Raw genomic sequence first — 24,588 nt, 5'->3', positions numbered from 1 at the left:
TAGAGAATGTGGGATAGGAGATATTATTGAGGCCATCTTTGGAAATAAAGGTGAACACTGGGTAGATTCTGTAGAGGCTCATTTTACCTTTTAGTATGAAATAAAATATGTTCTGTAGTTGTCAAGAGGATTTCCTTGCAACCGACCTATTATCACAGTGTACATTCAGGTAGTTGTTCCCAGTTGTCTTTGTGATGTCCCTTTCTTTTCTGTTTCCTTTTTCCTCATGTTGCATTTTCCTAATCTGGACTCATGACCTCACTGGTGAAACTGTGAGCGCCTTCCCTAGTGTCCCCCACCTTATTGTGAATTAGCATCAGCATATTAGAGAACATTCGGCCTTTGGTTTTGTGGGATTAGCTTATTTCACTTAGCATGTTCATGCTCCTTAGTACTTGATGTTAGCAGTGTTGTATAAATTCTTTGATGATAGGAGTTGTTCTTTTTCCATCAACAATATTTTGCATCAGTATTTCACCTATTCTGTTTCCAGCTCATTTTCTCGGGTGCCCATCAATTCCTTGTAAGTGGTTAATTTAAAAGGCCTTTAAAACATAACTGCATCTGACTAAGCCAGTTCGAAATGTCAACCTTGGAAACATCTAATAACATTCAGATGTACTCCTTCTAGCACAAGGGTCATATTTTTTTTTATCATGTGGTATATTTTGTCAAAAGAGAGCTAGAAATGGTCCCCTTCCCACTCAACATTTGAAGTATTTTTGAAAGAGCTGGTCCTTGAAGATCAGGCAGATTTGCTTTAATTCCAGTTGCCTCACTTCATTGTGCAAAAACTGAGCTAGTTTTTTAAAAAATTATGGGTTATTTGGCCCATTTATAGACTGAAGATAAAAATATCTACTTTACAAAATTATAATGAAAAAAATTAAGTAACCAAAGAAGTTTCCAGTGTAGGACCTGATTTATAATAAGAACACACTAATAGCTAAAAATGAAAACACCATGTTGACATTTTCTCTGTGCTCATAAATTCCCTTTCCACATAGTAAGTCTGGGTCAGACTCTTGTACTGAGGGTGCTGGACTGGAGAGGGAGAAAGTGTCCACCCAGGGATGATCATTGAAGAAGGTGATTTCTTTTTTACCCTTTGGGTGTTGACACCAAAATGTTCATCTGACAACAAAAATGAGCCAAGGAAACTAACTTCAAGAACCTGGTGTTGATGTTCCTTTTGAGAACCTGCTGCCCTACCTGGTTTTCCATGGATAGTGATTGGTTGTTAATAGAACAGTTTAAAACAAATAAAATAAAATATCCAAATGAAATGTTCCTTTGCCTGACCTCCACAGCTTATTGAAAAATATATACAGGTTTAGTAAAATTTAATTTGGCAGTATATGCTATGTAAGAAGTGAAATACAAAATGTGGATTAAACGTTTCTTCTCTTCCTTGGAATCTCTCCATTTAAAAATCTCTCTTTAATCTGCAATCATTGTAATAATCATTATAAAGATGGAAAATGTTTATTGCATTATTTTAAACCATGAGAAAGACTTAATTGACCTGGATTTGCTGTCTTTTTGAATGGCAGGTGGTGAAGTTTACCAAATCCTTTGAATTGATGTCCCCAAAGTGCAGCGCTGATGCTGAGAACAGGTAGGGCTTGAGCTCATGTTTGTTTTTGTTATATATGACAGTAGAATGCATTTATGCACTTTGATATATTATATATAGATGGTATATAATTTATCATTTTTCTGAGTGTACAATGTTACAGAATCATATTGGCCATGAAGTCACATATATACATACAGTAATAATGTCTGTTTCATTCTACTATCTTTCCTATCCCCATATCCCTCCTCTTTCCTCCCAGCACTTTCCTCTACCTAATCTAAGGTAACGCTACTCTTCCCTAGTGCCCCACACTTTATTGTGAATTAGCATCAGCATATTAGAGAAAATATTTGGCCTTTGGTTTTGTGGGATTAGCTTATTTCACTTAGCATGTTAATGCTCCTTAGTACTTGATGTTAGCAGTGTTGTATGAATTCTTTGATGATAGGAGTTGTTCTTTTTCCATCAACAAGTACAGCCAAACATCACTCTTCTGTATTTCAGAGCTTAAATAGAAACCATGACTGAATAATGATGTCTATACAACTAGCTTGCAGCTTATGAAGCTAAATGTTAGTACTTATACTGTGATTAAAATGTTGTCTTTAGATTTTAGTCCCCCATTCCCCTGAATGACTCCCTGAATGGTCTGAGATAAATTGAAAAGTATTCTGCTGCTTTCCAAACTTGGAATCCAAATTCTTTATGCAAGTTAATATGGAATAACAATGGAGCAAATTTGTTTTCTTTAAGCCACCAGTTTCAGTTTGTTTCGTTGCAAACATGTAACTGAAATTGCTAATGAATAAAATCAGTTTTTAAATGTTCCCTAAGTATGCAGAAAACCTAATTTTATGCTTTATTCTGGCTCTTTGCCTCTCCTCCTCTCTTTGCTGGCTTGCATTTGGTGAACAATATCTCTTTAGGGGAAAAAAAGAGAGTTTCAGATAATTTGCTATTTGTCTCTGCTGGCATCTTTGGGGCCACAGTAAAAGTGAGGGTTTGGGAAAAACTAGTGAATATCTCTAAGCTTTGCACCACCCTGAGTAATAGCTGGTCTGGTATGAAAACTAGTCTTGTAAGGGAAGGGCTAAAAAAATATGAAACTGATTAAAATGCAGAGATTGGAAAAAAATAGTGCCCAGGACAGTTTGAGGATGATGACGATGATGATCCAACATTGCTAACAACATGAGGAGCTTCCAGTCAGTGAGTGCCAAGTGTGCCAAGCAGTATGCCAATCACTTGAAAAACACCAAATATATACCCCAAAGACACTCCCCCAGAGACCCACCTCCTCCAGCCACACCCTGCCCACCTTCAGTTACCACTCAGTTAATCCTTATCAGGGAATTAATTCCCTTATTGGGTTAAGGCTCTCATAACCCAATTATTTCACCTCTAAGCCTTCTTGTATTATCTCACACATGAGGTTTTCGGGTATAGCTCATATCCAAATCATAAATAGCAAGTTTGCCTTGTTGAAAATCAGCACGCCAGAAAGAGGTAGCCCCAAATCCAAGGCCAAGATTATTTCTCCCAACCTCTGAACTTTGACCCCTTTGCCACCTATAATTTAAAATAAGATAGTTAATCCCATACAGTGAATACCTCTTGGGTTAATGTTTCTCAAATCTGGTTTATTCATCATAATCAAGCTTGGAGAATTCAGCAAAAACTAAATTTTCAAGATGCACACTGAGAAATTCGAATTCAATGTGTCAAAGGTGAAGTCCTAGAGATTTATATTTCCGAAAGGCTTTCTAGACATCACCTATTTCAAGATAGAATATTCCAGGGTAATCTGATTTTTAATATTTATTATTGCCTTTAATTTCAGAAAATAGAAATCAATAAAGTTAAATGACTACTTCTTTGAGTCACTCTATTTTTTAAAAAGTATATGAAGTTTAAAAGAGGTCTCTGTTATATTCTGCTTGATTTCAGTTATACAGCTTTCTTGGAAAGTCAAAATTATAGGAATAGAAAGCAGGTTAGGGGGCTGTGGTGTGGCTCAGCGGTAGAGCTCTTGCCTAGCATGGGTGAGGCCCTGGATTTGATCCTCAGCACCACATAAAAATAAATAAATAAAAAATGTATTGTGTCCAACTACAACTAAAAAAAATTTTTAAAAAAGAAAGCAGATTAGTAGTTACCAGAGACTGAAAAAGGTGAGAGAGCTTGGCCAGAGGGGAATTTGGTAGTGACAGAACAGTTCTGTACCTTCTTTGGGATGGTAGTTATACAACTGCCTTTGTCAACACTTGAAGAATTAAATATTTTTTAAAAAGAGTGAATTTTACTTTCTGTAAGTTACACCTTAAAATGAGAAAAAGGGACCTTTTGTAAGAGGTTTTTATATTCATGAAAATGTATTTATGTTCACATCTGTATGTAATGACAGCTAATATGTGCCTAACAAAAACAGAGTTATCAGTGTTATGCTCAGAATTTTACCTAAATATAATGCTATAAAATAACATTTGCCACACTAGAGAAAATATCTATTCATGATCATGTTTTAAACTAGTTACAGCCTCATGTAAAGTGTATTTCTCATATACGGGGGAGCTTTATGGAGTTATTAAAGCACAACCTTTAAAATCCTAAGCCTTCAATATTATTATTTTTATGTTGAACATGTTTTTCTGGTACTTCAGAGTTAAATACTTCTAGCCTTTTGATTATTTTTAATGCTGAGAGAAGTTCCATGTCAAAATGAAATGACCCAAGGCACAAACTACCCTTGGAAAACTTTCTTATAATTTAAAAAAAGAAGAAGAAGAAGGAGAAGAAGGAGGAGGAGGAGGAGGAGGAGGAGGAGGAGGAGGAGGAGGAGGAGTAAAGACAGAAAGGTCAGATTTTCTTTTAAAGAGACATTTGAAAAGTGCCTTTGAACTTTGACATTATGAGATAGTCCTCTTCATCATTCTATTTATGGATTTTAAATTAATGGAGAACTTTCATTTATCTCAAAAGGCCTTTCCTTCATTGCCGAGTAATTTTCCTCTTGTAGATGTAGTTTCCTCCAGTCCTTCAATGGAAGTTAAAGGATAAAGACAGGGGGCTCTGGCATTTGCAGTGCCAGTGGCATGGAAGGGATGTTGAGACCCCTGATGAGTCTACAAATCACAGCCTGCTCTCGACACACTGTGAATCTTTCCTTTGACCTTTCGTCACTTAACACCCCTGCTATACATAACAGTCCTTGAAGACTTTTTTGAATCAATTTTATCGCTGACTCCTCCGTTCTGCTTAGTGTCTTATGCAGTGAACTCCTTTGTCATAGCTGGTCGCTTGGTCTTCCTGCCACGAATAATAACCAATTCAAGAGTTGGAAATGATTTGCTCCATGCCTCTCAATGAGGTGTGTGTCACCTCTGGGACATTCTTGACAACCTCTCTGGTGATAATATTCCCAATGTATCATGATGAACTTCCATTGATCAGGAGTACTAATTATGAAAAAGTCATTTTATGTTGAGTCATATTCCTGTCACTTCCCCCTATTGTTCTAAATTTTTCCATTGGAGACATTCTGTCTTTATTTAACAGCTGTATCGTAACCAGATTTTACCAGGCCTCCAGACTATGACTATAAAGTTATATTGACAGTGGATAATCTACACTTAGTCTCTTAGTTATTTCTCCTCCAAGGTATAGGCCCTGTGTTAGCTTTTCATTGTTGTGACAAAAATATCTGACAGTGATAACTTAGAGCAGGAAAGTTTATCTTGGGCTTATGGTTTCAGAGGTTTAGTCCATGGTTTGCCAACTACATCACTTTGGGTCCAAGCTTAGGCAGAGCATCCTGGCAGAAGGGCATGGCAGAGGGAAGCTGCTCACCTCACGGTTGCCAGGAAACAGACAGTGAAGGAGGAGTCGGGGGGGGGGGATAAGATTTAATGCCCAAGGACATGCACCCAGTGACCTACCTCCTCCAGTCAGGCCCCACCTGCCTAGAGTTGCCACCCAAGACAGAAATCTTTTCAAATTATAAATCTATCAAATGGATTAATCCACTGATTAGGTTACAGCTCTCACAATCTAATAATTTCACCTCCTGCATTCACATAGTAGATTTGGGGGGACACTTCATATCCAAATTTTAATAGGCTCCCAGCTCCTTAAAAAGGCCAACTTTAGAGTATTTCCAGTAGTCTGTAAGATTTCTTAAACCAATTTTATGACTGAATCATTGTTTCTTCTAAATGCTCTCCCATAAATCTTCTCCCTCTGGATATGGCAGAACATCCTTAGTCTTGCTTTTGGCACACTGGTATGGTTTTCCTGGCCCACTGCAGAGTTTCCATGGCCATAACTGAACTCCTCACTGGAGTTCTGCCTTCACTCCCCACATTAAGATACACTGGTGACCTTCCCAACCAAAGGACAGTGTAGAAATAGAAAGAAGGCTCACTATCCCTACCATGTGTCATAGCCTGGCCCCTAAATAGACCTATGTACCCCATTTTTATAAGTCTTTTAATTCATAAAGCTTTTGTTTGTAGCCTTTCTTTTCCATAGACTCAGACTTAGTCCATTGGACTAGGCCTGAGAACCAGATTAGGGGCCAACCACTAAGTTATTCTCTTGATTTCCCCACTTTTCTTCCATCTCAGCCACCAGGCTTAGATGCACAAAACCTCTTCCTCACAGTCCCTTTCCTTTATGCACATCAATTCTTACAAATATAACCTTCCTCAAATACAGATATGTCTCATTTTAGGCTCATATGTCCTGCTAGCCACGATTGCAAAACAAATAATTTCTGTAAAATATTTATGCAAGGTGGTACCTTAGTAAAAAGTAGGGATTCTTCAGGGGAGGAAAAATAACTTTCTCTCTACCCTTCTGAGTTCCTACCTGAGACAGGACCTTTTAACAAAAGGTAGATTAATAAGAGAAAATCAATTTGAAGTTATTGCCTTGTGTGTCTCACATAAGGATGGGAGATACCCTGGGGAAAATGAGTAACTCCCAATGAGCTGGCTTGGAACTAGGGTTTACACAGCATCTTCAACAAAGAATGCTATATTTTCGAAATGTAACAAGACAAAGAAAAAGGACCTTGAGTATTGAGCAACAAATTATGGGAAGGCAAATAAATGGGAGTTAGTAAAGTTATTACAGATTCCTGTGGTGCCATCTTCAGGTTGATAAAGATCTAAATTTGTCTTCGGTGATCAACCTTGGTCCTTCCTGGTAGAGAGAGGAGGAAGGATATTTTTGTAGATTTAGGTCCTGATTTAAGGCAAATAGCAGGTGGACAAAGAGCACCACAAAATAATCCTTATGTCAAATGGCATAATTTGGTGTGGTCTATTTTGATCTCCCATTTCAACCAACTCATCTGGGAAGTAATGGAAGGTGGTCCTCAAGGAAAGATTTTGGATGGAGTAAGACTTTAGTTAGGTCCTTAAGGAGGATGGGAGGTAGTGATGTAACTACCTTTTAAGAAAAGGTTATGTCATAAGTGGAGGCATGGAGGTAAGAGAGAGTGAACAGGATGTTTGGGGACATTTAACTAGGTCTGTGAGCTGTTGTCACAAGCATCATCATCATTGGTGGTGATGGCTTGTAACTTCTGATGGAATCCAGCTGCCAAGAATGCCATTTGATTGAGGTGAGGATGCTGCCAATTCTTCCTGAGATGCTCAAACCTTCTTAATTGGCCTGGAGACTAGATGCTTGTCTGCTTGCTCACAGGGGATCAATATCACATAGTGACATGTTGAGGTCTGTGTCTTGAAAAATCATCTGGGTAGTAATATGAAAGGAGGGATGGCAAACTAAATTCACCCAGGTTACATCTATTGTCTCAGCCATGGGACAATGGTTCTGTCCTGGAAGACTGACACGGTTACACTGTCCTTACCTTTTCCAGATCAACATCTGCTGTTCTTTGACTCTTCTTCCTATTTCAGTCTCTGGACTCAGTCTCCCTGGATGTGCTCCAGCTTCCCCAAATCTGTAATAAAATGCTGTTTCCCAATATAGAAAATGATTTCCTGTTTTTTTTTCCAGAATCTAGACATATTAGAAGGAGATTCTTAATGCATTGATTATTCACAATTGTCTTGTATAGGCTGACTTTCTTTTAAATTAAGAACTTACCCGATTCATCCAATTTTCTTCTTCTCCATGTCAATTTTAGGACCTTTCCTAAGAAACCTAAGAATATTTGGTGAATTAGCCTGAATAAACTTTCCTGGATCTCTTTTTAGCCTTTAATAAACCTTTTTTTCTGCCTTCAATGGGAACAGGTTATTTGTATGATAATATATCATTAGAAAGGAAAAAGAACATTTATGGAAGTCTTAATAGTTAAGATTTTTTAGTTTAAGATATTTGGCTATATTATGTTCGTATATATTTTAGATATAATATGGATACTTTGGAAATTGTACTTCCTCAGCTCTGCTCCTGAAGGTATCAAAAACAAACAGAAAAAATAAATAAAATAAATAGTAACCTGGTATCTGTAATTTCTAGAAGGTAACAACAACCTAAATAGGAATTTTTCATGTAATAATTCAGTGGAATGTAGTGAAAAATGGTTTAAAATCCGATTTCTTTAACCATTTTAGCCTTTTGAGAATAGGGAAGTTGTGGGAATTAAATTTATCTCAATGGGAACATATCTTTTAAAAATATATTTAGTCTTTTTTGGTATACATTATGCAATATTTTTTAAAAATTTGATTTGTTATATATGACAATAGAATGCATTACAATTTTTATTACAAATATACAGCACATTTTCATATCTCTGGCTGTACACAAAGTAGAGTCACTTCCTTCATATCTTCTTACATATACTTAGGGTAATGATGACCATCGCATTCCACCTCTTTCCTACCCTTATACCCCCTCCATTCCCCTCTCTCCCCTTTTCCCCTTTGTCCTATCTAGAGTTCATTTAATTCCCCCCCACACACACACACAGCATATTATGGATCAGCATCCTTAAATCAGAAAAATCATTTGGCATTTTTTTTGGGGGGGGAATTGGCTAATTTCACTTAGCATTATATTCTCCAGCTCCATCCATTTGCCTGAAAATGCCATAATTTTATTCCCTTTTAATGCTGAATAATAGTCCATTGTGTATAAATACCGCATTTTCTTTATCTATTCATCTACTGAAGGGCATCTAGGTTGGTTCCACAATTTAGCTATTGTGAATTGTGCTGCTGTAAACATTTATGTGGCTGTAGTCCTTGTAGTATGCTGTTTTTAAGTCCTTTGGGTATAGATGGAGGAGTGGATAGCTGGGTCAAATGGTGGTTCCTTTCCCAGTTTTCCAAGGATTCTCCATACTGCTTTCCAGATTGGCTGCATCAATTGGCAGTCCCACAGGCAATGTATAAGTGTGCCTTTCCCCCCCTCCCATTCTCGTCAACACTTATTGTTGTTTGTATTTTTGTATATTAGTGACAAATCCCCTGAAAGGAAAACTACTCCATTTACAATAGCATAAAAAAAAAATAAAATACTTGGGAATCAACTTCACGAAAGAGGTGAAAGGCCTCTACGATGAAAACTACAGAACACTAAAGAAAGAAATTAAAGAAGATCTTAGAGGATAGAAAGATCTACCTTGTTTTTGGATAGGCAAAATTAATATTGTCAAAATGACCATGCTAACAAAAGCACTATAGAGATTTAATGTAATTCCAATCAAAATTCCAATGACATACTTCATAGAAATAGAAAAAGCAGTCATGAAATTTATCTGGAAAAATAAGAGACCTAGAATAGCTAAAGCAATCCTTAGCAAGAAGAGTGAAGCAGGTAGCATCACTATACCAGACCTTAAACTATACAACAGAGGAAGAGTAACAAAAACAGCATGGTATTGTCACCAAAATAGACTTGTAGACCAATGGTACAGAATAAAGGACACGGAGATTAACCCACAATTTTCTTATATTTGACAAAGGCACCAAAAGCATACATTGAAGAAAAGATAGCCTCTTCAACAAATGGTGCTGGGAAAACTGGAAATCCACATACAACAAAATGAAATTAAACCCCTATCTCTCACCATGCACAAAACTCAACTCAAAAGTGGATCAAGGACCTAGGAATTAAACCAGAGATACTATCTATTAGAAGAAAAAGTAGACCCAAATCTCCATCATGTTGGATTAGGTCCCAACTTCCTCAATAAGACTCCTATAGCACAAGAATTAATATCAAGAATCAATAAATGGGATGTATTCAAACTAAAAACCTTCTTATCAGCAAAAGAAACAATCAGTGAGGTGAATAGAGAGCCTACTAATTGGGAACAAATTCTTAACCACACGCACAGTAGAAAGAGCACTAATCTCTAGAATATATAAAGAACATCTCTAGAATATATAAAGAACTCAAAAATCTTAACACCAAAAACACAAATAAAATCCATTTAATCTTTACATTACATTTTCATTTGTTACAACTGGGAGGGAAGAAAAGAAATAAAGCTACAAAACTCAGAGCTGCTCAAGAGCAAAACCTTTGTTTAGTGATCCTCTGAATTTGCACTTCACCCTGGAACCTCATGAGATGGAGAACTAGTGTTCTGATTGGAAAGATGCAGGGACTCGGTAGCTTCTCCTCCTCAAAGACAGCCAGGGCCTAGTCCCCAGAACTCGAGTGCAATATTTTACACAGCAAAAAGGACTTTGCAGTCTGATTAAGAATCTTGAGCTGGGAAGATTATTTGGGATTATTTTGATTAACTGGACATAATCCCAAGGGTCTTCATAAATGAAAGAGATGTGACAACAGAAGCAATGTCTGTGAGAAAGACAGACCCATCATGGCTGGCTTTGATCATGAAGGAATGGGACCACCAGCTGAGGAATGGGTGGTCTCCAGAAACTACAAAAGGAAAGGGAATGGATTTTTTCCTAGAGAACTGAAACATAAAAACTTTTTGCTGTTGGGACTAAAATTTGTAGTAATTTGTTACAGCAGCAAAAGGAAATGAATATATGGCAGTTTAATTTTAAAAGGAATCTAAAAGAGAATTCAGGAATTAATAAAGGATTAAAGAGAGGTGAGGGCAGTCTTCAAGGATCAAAAGGACAGGAACATGTTTGGAAGCTGATTGTAGGGAAAACTCGGCCAGGAAGAAATTCCCAGGGATGGGACAGATAGAGATTTGTACACATTGTATATTGTGTTCAATTTTAAATTATGGTGCCTGCTTTATCCTTTTATGGTGTTGGGCTTTCTGTGCTCAGTTGCTACTGTAACTTTGAAATTTTAATCCTGAAGCTTCTCACTTAAAGTGGCTCTAATTTCACCAAAACAAGCCTTCACCTTTTTACAGGTCTCTTCCAAGAAGATACAGACAAAATATGAGCTTTTTTTTTTTTAAGACTCAAGAAAAATTTAGGGGAGCTGGGGTTGTGACTCAGTGGTAGAGTGCTTGCCTTGCACATGTTGAGGCATTGGGTTCTATTCTCCATACCACATAAAAATAAATAAATAAAATAAAGGTATTGTGTCCATCTACAACTAAGAATTTTTTTTAAAAAGGAACACTTAATATTAGAAATCTGTTTCATTATTATTTCAGAGAAATGTAGTGGTGGAACAGTGTCTAGCCAGCCCCAACCCAAAATTCATGTTCACACTAAACCTCAGAATGGGACTTTATTTGGAAAAAATATTTTTGTAGATGTAATAAGTTAGGAATCTTGAGCTAGTTTTAGGCTGCACAGTAAATCCAATGACTGGTGTCCTCATAAGAAGAGAGACACAGAGACAGAGTCAGGGAATGACATGTTAAGATAAAGGCAGAGACTGGAGTGAGAGGACCATCAGAATTGTGAGGGAATAAAGTAACGTTGTTTTAAGACATCAAGTTTTTAGTATTTTATTATGGCAGCCCCAGAGACTAATAACTGTAGTTATTAAATGAGGCAGTTAAAATGGATAATGACCATTAGATGTCTCTTCCAGATACAAAATTCCAGGAAGCTATGATTGTGTGAATCCCCTATTATCATTATAGTGATTTCTTGTTTAAGTACAAAAAGAGCATTAGCTGTCATTGGAAGTCTACTTCTATTGTCTTACTTAATCTCACAAATGCCCATTGAGTGAGATGTACTTGTTCTCATTTTACGAATGAAGAAACTGAGGCCGAAGCAAGGTTAAGGGATTTGCACACTGGCAGGCTAGTAAGGTTCAGCTGTTGGCCTGAGAGTAAAACTCCCACAAACTCTCCCCTTCCTGCAAGTTTATGGTTGGACGGAAATGCTATCTAACGCTCCCTCATTCTATTATGACCAATACCTTAATCTCTGGAAATATTTACATCCTCATGGGGGCAATGCATATGTAAAAGATGCAAATGACAACAACTAATCCAAAACCAATCAGCTAAGTATTAAGAGGCTTCTAACATGATTAGCATACCTAGTGACATTATGGCAGTGTCTTCCTGAGCCATATTGGATCCTGAGGCAAACAGAAAAATATGCCGTTTAAAATGTTTTTGACATTTTGCTCATCATAGATTTTTTTGCATTTATTTGTATTTTTTAAAATATTGCATTAAAATATCATCTTGATTGTTGAACTTTTTGTGGCTCTTAAATTTTGTACCTGAAGCAAGTATATTAGTCCCCTCACCCCAGTTCCTGCCCTACATCAAGAAGACTAGGGAGGGGTGTCAGAACTTTGAAAAGAGTAGATGGCATGGGTTAGTTTACAGGGATGTTTTAATTGACAAGGATCCAAGTGCATATAGGAAGGGAGATGTACAGAAGGAAAAGTGGAGAAAAGGGTGCTTGGGTGGCCTGAAAGTTTGTCTTTTAAGAAAGTTTTCCTTCTCAGACTCTCCCAGTCATGAGTATTAATGGCTTCTATTCTTTGTTTAGAGAGCCAGTGCACTTGTGAGAGTGTGAAGTGATCTGGTACATTTTGGAACAATAAGGAATTGGAACTGATAGAGACTCCATCTCCAAAATCAATATTCTCTCATTAGCTGAGAAAATACAGGTATCTGTTTCAAGAACAGATGGAAAGAAAAGGAGTCAGCTTTTTAAGCTCAGTTCATAAGTAATACTATGTATGCCATTACTTTTGTGCTAAATGCTTTGCTAAGTACTATAGAAAAATTTTCTTATTTATTCCCAAATTACAGATAAGGTAAAAAATATGGCTAGGGTCATATAATAAGTGACAGAGGTAGTGCTTGAAACCCAGTCAGCCTGACCCTGGTATTTGCCCTCTTGTGATTTGTGAGTAGATTAACTGGAAACTACTAGAATTGCTAGAACAGCTTAAAGCCTGGCACTTAGTAGGTACTCAATAAATATTTATGAATGAATAACATTTCTTTTTCCCACATTGAACATGTTGAAAATTGAGATAGTGACTTAGTACCACTGCTGTCCTGGTGGCAATTGTGACACAGCTGTTGCCTGTGAAAAACTATGTCATTGCAGCTCACATTGTCATCACTTCAATTGTGTATTCATTTTTGGTACTATTCAAGCTGGGTTTAAATGATGGCTAATACACCCTCAACAAGATTATATTATGATTTGGTGTTGCAATGAAAACTTATTGTTCTGAATACAAATATGGAAATAAGAAGTGGGAGTACAAATCTGATATTAGTGATGAAAATATCTGTGGTCGGAAAAGTGGCCACAATGCTGTTTGCTCTTGTAAAGCAGTAACTAAGGAAGAAGTGAGTACATGAATTGATGCTATTTTGTTACTGAAACAAAGACAAAAGGATCACCTACCACAAGCCAAGTCATGCAACTAAAAACAGTAGAAATTGCTGCAGCTCTCACAAAAGAAGTTTCAAAACAATAAGAAGCTGGAGTAAACAAATCCATGCATTTCTCAGGAATATTATTAAGGTGTGGAATGTCAATTTGTCAAAATTTCAATTTATTGGAAGCTGCTTAATTTTCAGTGACAAGTGATTCAATTGAGGAAAACAGGAAACTGAATTTAGTCAAAGAGGAAATACTGCAAAAATCTCAGTGTCCTTTGACATGCTTGTCAATGCCAAGGGTGCTAAAACAATTAATTTCAAGAACAAAGAACATAGAAGCTAGTATTTCATCAGCAATACTAATACACAATACAGAAATTATGCATGCATGATATCCAATGGTCAAAACCTGCCACTATGGTTAATTTTGAACAACAAAATTAAGCTGTGGCGGGCAGTTTGGGCCTCTGGTCTCTTTACCTTTTATTGTCAAATATTCATGTTATGTCACATGGCCAAAGAGACTTTGCACATATAGTTGAGATAACCAATCAATTAATGTCAAAATAGGGAGGCCACTTTGGATTCTTTAGGTGGGCCCTGGAAAACAAAGCCTTCTCTCACTTGAGGAAAGAAAAGGAAGTCAGAGGAACACAGAAGAAGGGAAAAATTAGAGTTTTGAAGCTTTAGCAGGATTTGACACATGTTGCTGACTAAAATAGAGACAGGACCACGTATCAAGGAAACAAGGAACTTAGTTCAATAACTGCAAGAAATCAAATTGTGCCAACAACCTGAATGAGTCAGTTATTCCCCAGAGCTTCCAGAGAGGCAGACAGCCTGCTCAACACTTTGATCTTGGCCCCGTCAGATCCTGAGCAAGAAATCTGGTCACATTATGAACTTCTGACTTCCAAAACTTTGAGATAATAAATAGGTGTTGTGCTAAGTTGCTCTATTTGTAGTGATTGCTAATAGAGAAATAGAAAACTGTTAGTGTATGAGTTGGATCCAATCTCTTGAGAGTATGAAATTGAACTCAGTGTTACTACACACACACACACACACACACACACACACACACACACATACGCATGCATACATAGAAGAATGGCAACTAAGCTGATAATGAGTGAGGAATAGCCATGTAGAAGTGATGACTATGAGCTCTACACAACCTTCCAGACTATGTTAAGTCTTTGTGCATTTTTTTAGACATGTATCTGCAGTTACAGAGTTTCTGGTGGCAACAGAAACCTCTGCAAATTACTGCCAACAAGCCAAGAGAAACCAAGTTTGGTTTTATCTAAAAACCTTCCAGTGACATCTCCAACTAAGTTCAATAGAATGACAGCATCAAGTCTCCCAAAGAGTGTTTCATCTGCTTGGCAGAAAGTCCTAGAGGTGATGGCATGATCATTTTAAGAAGGCTATGTCTTCAGAATTCTGATCACTTAGAGAAGAGTATCATGAACATTGTTGACTCTGAATTGAGAAGAGTGACACTTTGAATTGTTGAAGAAATTTTAGAAGTGTCTTAATTACTTTTGCTTGTAATGTTTCCTTTACATTTAATCAACTTTACTAATTTTCTTTCAAGAATGACACATGATAAAATTTATATCTAATTTAAAATATTTAAAAAATTATGATTACAATATTTTAATAAGAATTCATTGTTTGGTAGCAGTATTTATTTTTTCATTTTGTAGTTTCAAAATAGCAGTGCATCTCACAAGTGATGGCATCATGAATTGATCCAATTATATGAACCTACTATACCTTGTTTTTTCTGTAACTTTTCTACCTCTTACCTTTTATTACATCTACCCTGCAGAATATATATACCTCAACTGTAGAAGCACTTAGCAGAACTTAGTGTTTCTTTCAGTTTGAAGATTGGACAGCCCTGTGATTCTTCTCATCAGTTTCTGCCTCACAGTTTTTAAGTCACAATAGTGAAATGTGTTTCAGTACCTTAGTGATTTTTATTTTCTTTTTCTTTTTAACAATTCTGGGATCTTGTTTTATAATAAAACGACTCCTTCTAGAAATAGTTGTTAACCTTTCTGACTTCTCTGAACTCTCTCTTTTAGGCATCTAGATCCCATGGCCCGAATCTAGCCATTTTTTTAAAAGAGGAGTTGACTTCCATGAGCTGTGACTCTAATGAGATAAAATGAGAGGATGAACTCTCTAGGTGGCCCAAGGGTCTGTTAGCAAGACTCTCAGTGACTATCCTTTGTTTTTGTCCAGTGGACTTTGTTCTTCAAATAGACTGGATTAAACCAGAGAAACCAAGTATGATGAGTGAAGATTTTGTCAGTTCCTGAGTGTACTGTGAATATACCCTGCAACCATATTACTTATTTTACAACCCTGAAACATAGCTGCCTCAGCTGAGGTGATTTATAGCCCCTAGTCAGTTTATGAATATGATTTGGGGCCTGAAGGAAGAGTCTCACTTTCAGAAAATCTGATGTGATTCACCCACTTGTACATTACCACTCAGAAGCATGTGACTCTGGCAAGTTTTGAGGGAATCAGAAATTGTCTTGGAGAAGGTGCTAAATGTGTTTACTGTGAATCCCACTGTGCCGGCTTCACTGTGGATTCCTTAGGTTGTGACTTTCAGTATCTTTAAAATGTGACCCACGAATATCTAGACCTAGGTAATATGTATAAATATATACAAAAATGTACATACATATCTAAACCAAAAATTTCATGAGACTGTACTTACATTTAATACATCTATATGTTCTGATCTATCCTTCAAAAAAAAGAAGACAGAAAGAAAAATACTCTGCTGTCCTGGCCCATAAAATTGATTTCATGATTTACCACTTTGTTCTCACAGTTTGAGAAACACTGCTTTGGACTTCTCTGCCTTGTCTGATTTACTCAGGCAGTGCTTGTGGCCTCAGTCAATACCAATATAGGTCATTTTTTAATACAGGGATCGTGTGAAACTGGTTATTTCTCAAGCATTCCAGATCTTCACTCACATTCATATTATCCTTCCAATTAGGCACCTTGCAGTACGGTTTGTTTATGTAAGTTTTTTTTTAAGTATATCTGTTTAGTAACCAGTGAATAAAATGTGTTCTATAATATAATTTTGGAATCCTCGGGACACATAGAGCCCCCACACTCTTTTTTTTATAGAGTAGATATAGTCAATCCTACCAGAGCCCTTCACTCAGTCACATTTCTTCAAGCCCTGTCCTTGAGCCATTTTTAGATATACCTTAGTGAGTCAGTTCCTGTCCTCCAAACAGTGTATGCCAAGATTAGAAGAACAGAAGATTTTTCAAAGGAAATGGCCGTGAAGGATAAAGAAGGCAGGATTAGGGGTAGGTGGAGAGAGTCTTAGACTACAATGCTCTGTTAAAGCACAAAGCAAAGAAAGGAGTGATCTTTGCAAGAGCATAAGATCACAGCGTTGTTAGGAAAAAGTCTTTTTGTCCAGCCAGTGGGAAGTCCTGAGCCAACTGGACTCAATTGGAAAGTTGCCAATTGGAAGACTCGTGGATCCATATGTATGGCCTAGCTTCTACCCTTGCCCTGTTCAAACATTAGTAGGGAAAGCTCTGAAGCCAAGATCAAAAGGGGCAGAGACAGAGATGGCCAATCAAAGTCACGTTACCTGTCTTTTAGAGAAAGTTATGAATGGGGTATCTCCATGGCCCAGCATTAAGTGGGTCTTAAGTATCATCTTTGTAAATTATTCCTATCTTTTTTTTTCCCTTGAGATATAATTCACATACCCCCAAATAACCCGTTTAAGATGTTCAGTTCAGTGGTTTTTATTATATTCACAAGGTTGTATAACCATATCAAATGTTCTTTATCCAGAACATTTTCATTACCCTCAAGAGCAACTCTATACCCATTAAAGGTCACCACCCACCCTCCAGTTCCCCTCTGCTAATCTGCAACTGCTAATCTACTTTCTGTCCCTAGATTTGACCATTCTGGGCATTTCATATAAATGGAACCATGAAACATGTACCCTCTTATGTTTGGCTTCTTTCATTTAGTATGAAGTTATCGGCTATATTGTATCATGCCCTTTATTCCTTCATTTCTTTCTGGTGGATGAATGATATCATTGTATGGATATACCACATTGTTTCTGAGTCTGGGTCTTGCTAAATTGCCCAGGCTGGCCTCTAACTTGAGATCCACTTGCCTAAATTGCTGAGATTACAGGAGTGTGCAACAGTTCCTAACTTTACTTTTTGAGTATTAAAAATAATGCTTCTGTGAACATTCATGTAAAATTTTTTGTGTGCACATGTGTTTTCAGTTCCTCAGTATGGCCTAGGAGGGAGATTATTGGATGGCATGGTAACTTTGTGTATAGTATAACTTCTGGAGCAACAATCACTTTCCACAGTGTTCTTACAACTTTATATTCCCCCAGCAAAGTATAAGTCTTCCAATTACTCCAGATTGCCATCAAACTTATGTTCCTTTTTTTAATTTTTAAATTATAGAAATCCCAGTGGGTATAAGAGCAGCAACTCATTATGGTTTTGATTTACATTTCTCTAATGGCTAAGGATGTTGAACATCTTTATGTGTATGTACTTGTTGACCATTTGTATACCTTCTTTGAGAAGTAATTATTCATATCATTTGCCATTTTCATTGTTAATTGTCTTTTTATTGTTTAATTGCAAGAGTTCTTTGGAAATTCTGGATACAGATCCCTCTCTAGATTTATGTTTTGTATACATGTTCTCTGATTCTTTTCACTTTCTTGATGGTGTACATTAAAGCATCACAATTTTTAATTTTAGTGAAGTTCAGTTTAGATGTTTTTATTGTCACTTGGGATTTTGGTGTCATGCCTAGAAGCAATTGTTTAATTCAAGGTCATGAAGACTGACACCCAGGTTTTCCCGTAAGAGTTTGGATATTTTAGCCTTTGACTCTAGACCTTAATTTACTTTCAGTTAGTTTTTTGTTTGTGTTGTGAGATATTTTACATGTGGATATCCAGTTTTCCAGTACTGTTTATTTAAAAGATTATTTCTTCTCCATTGAATTGTCTTGGCACCCTTGTGAAAAATCAATTGATGATAGATGTATGAGTCTATTTCCTGACTCTCAATTTTATTCTTTTGATCCGTATGTTCTTTCTTATACCAGTACCACATTGACTTGATTACTGTATCTTTGAAGTAAGTTTGAAATCCGGACATATGAGTCTTTCAACTTTGCTCTTCAAGATTACTTGAAGAACTACAAGCTATTCTGGGTCTCTTGCATTTTTATATTATTTTTGTGATAAGCTTGTAAATCTCTGAAGAAATTGCAGCTGAGATTGCATTGAATCTGTTTATTAATTTGGAGTGTATTATATCTTGACAAGGTTATATTTCAATCCTTGTATATACTGGCTTTCCAATTTTTTGATCTTCTATAATTTCATTCACTAATGTTTTATAGTTTGTTTTAAAATCTTATATTTATTTTGTCAAATTATTTTTTATATTATGGTAAATAAAATTGTTTTTGAGAGTACTTGTCTAGCTTGAGAACCACACATACACACAATTATTTTTTATTTTTTCAATGTTAGTGTGCAAAAATACAACTGATTTCTGTGTACGAACCTTTGATGTTGTCATCTTGTTGAATTCAATTATTATCTCTAATATTTTATTTGGGAATTCCTTAGGATTTTCTGTATATAAGATCATGTTACCTGCAAATAGAGACAGTTTTACTTCTTTTCCAGTCTGGATTTTTTTTTTTTTACAGTTATCTTTTCTTTCCTAATTGTCCTGGCTAGAACTTTTAGTACAATGTCAAATAAAATGATAAGCGCATATATTGGTGCCTCATTCATAGTTTTTTGGGGAAAGCTTTCAGTCTTTCATTATTAAGTGTGATGTTAGCTATGTTTTTTCATAAATTAAAAGGTTAAGGAAATTCACTTCTATTCCTACTTTGTTGGATATTTGTTGAGTGTCATGAAAGAGTGTTAATGTTTTGCCAAATGTTTTATCAGTTGAAATGACCATGAAATTATTGTCCTTTGTTCTATTAATATGGTGTAAATTGGGTTAATACTACTTGGTCATAATGCATAATCCTCTTCTGATTTGGTCTACTAGTATTTTTGTTGAGAATTTTTGCATCTAAACCCACTTATGATGTCTATCACCAAAACCCCCAAAATTAGAAGCTGGTGAGGATACAGATAAAGGGGATTCTTCATACACCATTATTGGGAATATAAATTAGTATAGACATTATGAAAAATGGCATGGGGTTTCATTCATATAATGTTCTATAGTTTCTTTTGATATCTTTGGTTTTGGTATTAGAGTAATGCTACCTTTATGAATGAGTTGGGAAGGATTTTCTTCAAATTTTCAAAGAATTTGTGAAAGATTCATGTTTAAAGAAAATTCTCTTTAAATGTCTAATAGAAGTCACCAGTGAAGACATCTGGTACTGAGCCTTTCCAGTGAAAAGATTACTTATTAATTCAACTTATTTACTTGTTATGAATCTATTCAGATTTTTAATTTCTTCTTGAGTCTGTTTCAATATTTTGTTCCTTCCTAGGTAGGAATTTTTAGATTTCATCTAGATTATCTAATTTGTTGACATATGCCTTAGTCTATTTATGCTACCTTAACAAAATTCCTTTGACTTGATAATTTATAAATAATATAAATTTTTACAATTTTGGAGACTAAGAAGTCCAAGAACAATGTACCAACAGAATCAGAGATTGGTGAGGGCTTTTTTTTTTCCTGCTTCAAAGATGATACCTTTTTGGTCAGTCTTCATAGATAAAAAGATGAAAGGGCCTGGCAGCTCTCTGAACCCTCTTTTTATAAGGACATCAATTCAATTCATGAGAATAGGGCCCTCATGACTAAGTACTTCCCAAAAGGATCCACATCTTAATATCATCACCTTGGGGTTTAAGTCCTGACATAGAAATTTTGGAGGAAGACAGATTGGCATCATACAGTTATTCATAGTATTCTCTTACAGTCTTATTTCTGTAAAGTTGGTAGTAGTGTTCCTTCTTTCATTCCTGTTCTTAGTAAATTTGAGTCCTTTTCCTTATTTTCTTGGTAAACTTAGTTAACAGTTTATCAGTTTTGTTTATCTTGTCCAAGAATCATTTTTTAATTAATTAATTCTATTGTTTTCTCTAATTTGTTTTTTTCCCCTCCAATCCTTATTATGCTCTTTTTATGTTTAGTTTGGACTTACCTGCCCCCTCCCTTTTTCTTTGATTACTCTAAGATAGAAAGTGAGGTTCCACATTTGAAAATTTCTTGTTTATACAGGTATTTATAACTATAAATTTCCTCCTCAACACTGCTTCAGCTGAATCTAGTAAATTTTGCTATGTTGTGTTTTCTTTTCCTTGATTTCAAAATAATTTCTAATTTACTCCTCTTCCTTCTTTCTGCTGGAGAATGAACTTAGGGCGTTGTACTTACTAAACATATATATTGTCCCTGAGCTGTATCTACCTAACTGTGATTTATTCTTTAACTTATTACTTCTTTAAGAATGTGTTGTTTCATTCATAAATATTTACCCAAATTCTTCCTGTTACTCATTTCTAATTTCATTCCATTGTGGTTGGAAAATACTTTTATGATATCAACTCTTAAATTTATTAAGGCTTGTTTTATGACCTAGCATATGAGTTGTCCTAGAGAATACTCCATGTGTGATTAAGAAGAATGTGTATTCTGTTACTGGGAAGTGCATTCTATAGATGTCTTGTTAGGTCTAGCTGGTTTATACTGTTGTTCAAGTCTTCTGCTTCCTTGTTTTATTTATTATAGATGTTGGAATATGTAAGACTCCAACTATTATTGTTAAATTATCTATTTCTCCCTTCACCACTTGCAGTTTTTGCTTCATATATTTTAGAGGGTCATTTGTTAGGTGTACATATGTCAGAAATTGTTATATTTTTTGTTAGTTTAATTCTTTAATCACTATAAATTCATTTAAAAATATCTAATAACATTTTCCATTTAGAGTCTATTTTGTCTAATATTAATAGCTACACCAGCTCTCCTTTGGTTATTGTTTGCATGGTATAATTATTTTTTTTTAAACTTTAAACTTCTTTAAGTCTTGAAATCTAAAGTATTTCTCTTATAGAGAACATATAGTTGGATCATGTTATTTTATCCATTCTATCAGTCTCTGTCTTTTGATTGGCATGTTTAATACACTTTAATTTAATGTAGTAATAAGGTAGGATTTAAATTTGAATATTTGTTGTTTGTTTTCTGCAGAAATTTTTAAATTTTGAAATGATTATAGCAGCTCTGGAAGCTGAGGCAGTAGGACTGCAAGTTCTAGTCCAACCTCAAAGCAACTTAGTGAGACACTGTCTCAGAATAAAAATAAAAAGGATTGGGGGTGTGGTAAACCAACACTGGGTTCAACCCCCAGTTTAAAAAAATCACTCAAAATACTTTAACAATAATAACTCTTCCAATCTATGAACATGGGATTTCTTTCCATTTTCTTTTCAATTTCTTTCATCACTGTTTTATTGATTTCATTGTAGAGATCTTTGCCTCCTTGTTTGAGTTTATTACTAGGGATTTTTTGGTTTGTTTTGTAGCTACTATAAATTGGATTGTTTTCTTTTTCAGCTAGTTGTTTTAGGTGTATAGAAATGCTACTGATTTTCGTATTTTGATTTTGTATACTGTGACTTTACTGAATTTTGTTTATCAGGTCTAACAGTTTTTCTGTGGAGTCTTTATTTTTTTCTATATATAATATCGTGTACTTTAAAAACAGGGACAATTTAACTTCCTTCTTAGTAACTTGGATACCCTTCATTTTTTTTCTTTTGCTATTGCTCTGGCAAAGGCTCCCTGGTTTCTGTCTTTTTTGCTTCTTCATTCCTCTATTAGTGACTTTTTGTGTTAAATATTTTCTAATGTAATATATGTGTGTATATATAATATATGTAGTTATTTATTACATATATTTTATATTACATATTTAACCTATACATTATATATTACATATTTAACATATACATTATATATTATACATAATATTATATAGGTTACATATAATGTATATGTAATATATGTATATATTATATGTATATGTAATATATGTAACTATAGATTATATGCATGTAATATATATGTATATATTATATATATAGAGAGAGTTATATTTTTAGTGTTTACCCTTGGGATTGCAGTTAATATCTTAATTTGTAATGATCTAGTTTGGATTAATATCAACAATATCCATGGTGTACAAAAACTTTGATTTTATATACCTCTGTTCCCTCTTTCTTCATTTGTGTTATTGTTGTCCTACAGATATATCTTTTTATGCAATAAGCCCACCAAGAGTTTTATAATTATTGCATTATGCAATCATTTTTACGTGAAGTAGGAGAAAAATTATAAAATATATTATACTGACTTATATATTTACCTCTAGAGCTATTTTTATTAGTGCTATTTGTTTTTTTCATATGGATTCAAGTAACTTTCTAGTGTCCTTTCATTTCAGAATGAAGGCTTCCCTTTAGTATTTCTTATAAAGCAGTTCTGCTACAAAAAAAATTTTTCTCAATTTTTATTCATCTAAGAATGTCTTATTTTTTTCTTTATTTTTGAAGTAGCTTTGCTGAATATAGAATTTTTGGTTGACAGTCTTTTCCTGTCATCAATGTGAATGCATCATTTAACATGCCTTTGGTGTCCATGGTTTCTGATCATGGAGCTATTAATCTTATTGAGGATCATTAATATGTGATGAGTCACATCTTTATTGTTGCTTTCAAGACTGTCTCTTTGTCATTGTCTTTGGACTATTGATTATTATGTGTCTAGATATGGACCCATTTCAGTTTATCTTCCTTATAGTTTATTAACTTCCTTAATATGTAGATTCATGCTAATTTTACTCAAACATCAGAAGTTTTTAGCAATTATTTCTTCAAATATTTTTCTGTCCCTTTCTTTCCTCTCTTTCTGAGAATTCTCATGTTACATGTTTGTATGTGTTATGGTATTTTCTGTGTGTCTGAGACTCATTCATTTTTCTTCCTTCTTTTTTATTTCTTTTCCTTAGATTTAGACTTTCCAATTGACCTATCTTTGAGCTCAGTGCTTCTTCTACCATCTCAAACATGCTTTTGAGGGTTAATTTTTCATTTGAGTTACTGAACATTTCAATTCCAGAATTTCCATATTGTTCCTTTTTGTAATCCTTATTTATTGATACTCTCTAATTGGGAGACATTGTTCTCATGTTTTCCTATAGTTCTTTAGATGTGGCTTTTTTTTTAGTATTTTTAACATATTTATAATTGCTCACTTAGATTCTCTGTCTACTAAGTCTATCATCTGGGCTTACTCAGAGACAATTTCTACCCAACTACTTCTTTTTCTATTGTGGACCATACTTTCTTATTAATTTGTAAATTTCACTGTTTTTTGTTGAAAACTGAATATTTGAAATAATAGAGTGTGGAAACTTTAGAAATCAGATCTATCTCCTCACCTCATTCTAGAGTTTTTTATTATTTCTGCTTGTGATTTTTTGTTTTTTAGTTACTTTCCTAAACTAATCCTGTGAAATATGTGTCCTTTGTTAGGTGTGGCAACAAGAGTTTCAATGAAATCAGCTTAATTGAGTTAATGATTAGACAGAGATTTCTTTAAAATCCTTGAAACATAAATTTCTGGTCTTTGATAAGGAGGACCACGTGTATGTGGATTATGCCTTAAATTCTCTGACAGCAAGTTTATTTAGTTTTCACAGGTTCAGGGGCAGCCAGAGGTGAGAATTAGGGCTTTCTCTGGTCTTACCTGAACATTCATACAGGGGTGTGTGTGTGTGTGTGTGTGTGTGTGTGAGAGAGAGAGAGAGAGTGTGTGTACCTAGATTTCCATCAGAGCTTTCCAAGCTCTCTGGTGGCCTCTCATTTCTAAGCTTATTGTTTTAAGTAAAAAAAAAAATCATCTTGTAAATAATAACTGATATCACTGGCAGTTCCAATTTTAAATAATTGCTGCTATTTTCCCCCCACAAATATCCTTAAGGGTAAATGGTGTTCTCATGGAACATCTCTGAGGAGTCAAATAAAGACAAGCTCTGTGAGTGGAAATTTCCACTGAACTGCCAAAAAAGTCAAATAGAGACATTCTCAGGGTTGGAGCTTTGGGGAAGCTCCCATTGCATTCTTATTCTGCAAGTGGTTGGTTTTCATAGCTACTCA

The 24,588-nt window shown here is 35.2% G+C and overlaps 1 protein-coding gene across 2 annotated transcripts in view; it reads left to right on the top strand.

The window, feature by feature from the left end:
- Positions 1 to 24,588, top strand: part of Pde11a (phosphodiesterase 11A) — a 371,997-nt gene that overhangs the window by 146,514 nt on the left and 200,895 nt on the right. For both annotated transcript variants that reach the window (XM_026392015.2, XM_026392016.2), the window contains one exon: positions 1,554 to 1,618. In XM_026392015.2, the coding sequence (XP_026247800.1) occupies positions 1,554 to 1,618 (65 nt within the window). The remainder of the gene's footprint in view (positions 1 to 1,553; positions 1,619 to 24,588) is intronic.

The sequence above is a fragment of the Urocitellus parryii genome, chromosome 1, assembly GCF_045843805.1.
Source record: "Urocitellus parryii isolate mUroPar1 chromosome 1, mUroPar1.hap1, whole genome shotgun sequence".
NCBI lineage: Eukaryota > Metazoa > Chordata > Mammalia > Rodentia > Sciuridae > Urocitellus > Urocitellus parryii.
Note: the sequence above shows the minus strand (reverse complement) of the source record. Positions and strands in the feature narration are given on the sequence as shown.